At 54.9% G+C, this 2,500-nt stretch overlaps 1 protein-coding gene across 1 annotated transcript in view; it reads left to right on the top strand.

Annotated features, from left to right (window-relative positions):
• med16 (mediator complex subunit 16) overlaps nt 1–2,500 on the top strand; it is a 13,972-nt gene that overhangs the window by 2,566 nt on the left and 8,906 nt on the right. Inside the window, exons 2-4 of the mRNA XM_030049451.1 lie at nt 1,104–1,249; nt 1,498–1,605; nt 2,354–2,500. The exon at nt 2,354–2,500 is cut by the window's right edge and continues 23 nt beyond it. Coding sequence (XP_029905311.1) covers nt 1,108–1,249; nt 1,498–1,605; nt 2,354–2,500 — 397 coding nt within the window. The 5' untranslated portion in view covers nt 1,104–1,107. The remainder of the gene's footprint in view (nt 1–1,103; nt 1,250–1,497; nt 1,606–2,353) is intronic.

Here is a 2,500-nt window from a genome sequence, read left to right as displayed (position 1 = left end):
GATTCGATATGATTCGATATGATTTGATACACTTACATCATTTTCTGACAGATTTTAAAGGGACAGTGATTTTGGTGAGTGCACAGAGCAAACTGGCTTACAAGCCTTTGACAAGTGCAGAATCACAAGTGAACCAAACTGACACGAGGTGGCCAGTCGCCAACAGGAGAGTAAAAATAACTCCAATAATTTAACAATATGTTAAATTATTTTTATGTAAAAAATGTAAATTACTTATCAAACAGACCCAGCAGTTCATGAACGAGCAGTAGTATGCCTGTGATAACATAGACTGAAAAATAAGCCAAAGTGATACCTCTTCTCTGAATTATAGGGCCTACAGCTTGGTGGGCGTTATCCTGGTCATTTCTCTGTGTGAGAAATACAAAGTGTGAACGTGTGAACGTGTGAACGGGATGAAATGTGTGTCTCACTTGACTTGAGAGCCCTCTTTCAGTGTCAGCAGGGGTCAGAGGTCAGGGGCTGTGCTGTCTGCTTCAGGGTTCAGAGTGTTCACAGCAGCATCACAGAGGGACTGCGGGGCCCCCAGCCAGGCCCCCCCCAGCCAGGCCCCCCTCAGCTAGGCCCCCCCCCAGCCAGGCCCCCCCCAGCTAGGCCCCCCCCAGCCAGGCCCCCCCAGCCAGGCCCCCCCCAGCTAGGCCCCCCCCAGCCAGGCCCCCCCAGCCAGGCCCCCCCCAGCCAGGCCCCCTCCAGCTAGTGTGTTAAAATGTGTGTGTGTGTGTGTGTGTGTTTGGCACAGAGGCAGGTCTCTCTTTCCTACTGAAGCTGCCAGTCACATCACATCACAGCTGTAAGTGAATCAGACCATCAGCCACCTGTCTGTCCTCCAGCTGGCAGCAAGACAGCTGCCAAAGCAAACACTGTCCACTGAGCACACCTGTCTGTCTGCCCTCTGTCTCCCTGTCTCCCTCTCTGCCTGTCTCCCTCCCTCCCTCCCTCTCTGCCTGTCTCCCTCCCTGCCTGTCTCCCTCCCTCCCTCCCTCCCTCTCTGCCTGTCTTCCTCTCTGCCTGTCTCCCTCCCTCCCTCCCTCTCTGCCTGTCTCCCTCTCTGCCTGTCTCCCTCTCTGCCTGTCTGTCTGCAGCTGGATGATGGAGGTGGCGTATGTGTGTGAGTGGGAGCGGCGGCCTAAGAGCACCCACTGCCCGTCGGTGCCGCTGGTTTGCTCGTGGTCCTGCAGGAACCTGGTGGCGTTCACCGCCGACCTGAAGAACGACGACGACGACAAAGGTGGGTGTGGCCTTCGCCGCTGTGGGCCGTCTGAGCCGCGCGGCTGCAGATCGTCAGCTGTGATCAATACCTGCTGATGGGTTTGATGGCACGGAGCCGCTCAGCCTGCAGGGAGCAGCCGCAGATAACAATTCTGTGAAAAATGATCAGCGTGATTTTCCTTGTTGTTGTGAAGTGAAGGGCCCAAGTGGCCGGAGGCTTTTATTCTGACAGGACGTAGTGTTGATGGGCCGTTTCCTGTGTGTCAGATGTCAGTCACATGATCCACATCATCGACACGGAGCACCCGTGGGACGTCTACTCCATCAACTCCGGACACACCGAGGTCATTTCCTGTCTGGAGTGGGACCAATCAGGTGAGCCTCACCTAGCCTCGCCTGCTCACCTTTAGCTGAACAGCTAGTTACCACGGTAACTGAACAGCTAGTTACCACGGTAACTGAACAGCTTGTTACCACGGTAACTGAACAGCTAGTTACCACGGTAACTGAACAGCTAGTTACATGCAGCACAAGAAATCAGTACATCAGTACCAAACATATAAATGTGTGTGTGTGTGTGTGTGTGTGTGTGTGTGTGTGTGTGCGCGCTGCGTATGTGGTGTGTGTGTGTGTGTGTGTGTGTGTGTGTGTGTGTGTGTGTGCTGTGCATGCGGTGTGTGTGTGTGTGCTGTGCATGCGGTGTGTGTGTGTGTGTGTGTGTGTGTGTGTGCATGCGGTGTGTGTGTGTGTGCTGTGCATGCGGTGTGTGTGTGTGTGTGCATGCGGTGTGTGTGTGTGTGTGTGCTGTGCATGCGGTGTGTGTGTGTGTGTGTGTGTGTGTGTGTGTGTGTGTGTGTGTGTGTGTGTGTGTGCTGTGGATGCGGTGTGTGTGTGTGTGCTGTGCATGCGGTGTGTGTCTCTGTGTGTGTGCTGTGCATGCGGTGTGTGTGTGTGTGTGTGTGTGTGTGTGTGTCTCTGTGTGTGTGTGTGTGTGTGTGTGTGTGTGTGTGTGTGTGTGTGTGTGTGTGTGTGTGTGTGTGTGTGTGTGTGTGCTGTGCATGCGGTGTGTGTGTGTGTGTGTGTGTGTGTGTGTGTGTGTGTGTGTGTGTGTGTGTGTGTGCAGGCTCCAGGCTGCTGTCAGCAGACGGTGACGGGCAGATCAGGTGCTGGTGGATGTCGGAGCACCTGGTGAACAGCTGGGAGAGCGGGCTGAGCAGCTCGCTGGACGGGGAGCCGGTGGTCGCTCTGAGCTGGTTACACAACGGGGTCA

Source organism: Myripristis murdjan, chromosome 4 (genome assembly GCF_902150065.1).
Source record: "Myripristis murdjan chromosome 4, fMyrMur1.1, whole genome shotgun sequence".
In the NCBI taxonomy this organism is placed as follows: Eukaryota; Metazoa; Chordata; class Actinopteri; order Holocentriformes; family Holocentridae; genus Myripristis; species Myripristis murdjan.
This window is presented reverse-complemented; position numbering and strand designations above follow the sequence as displayed.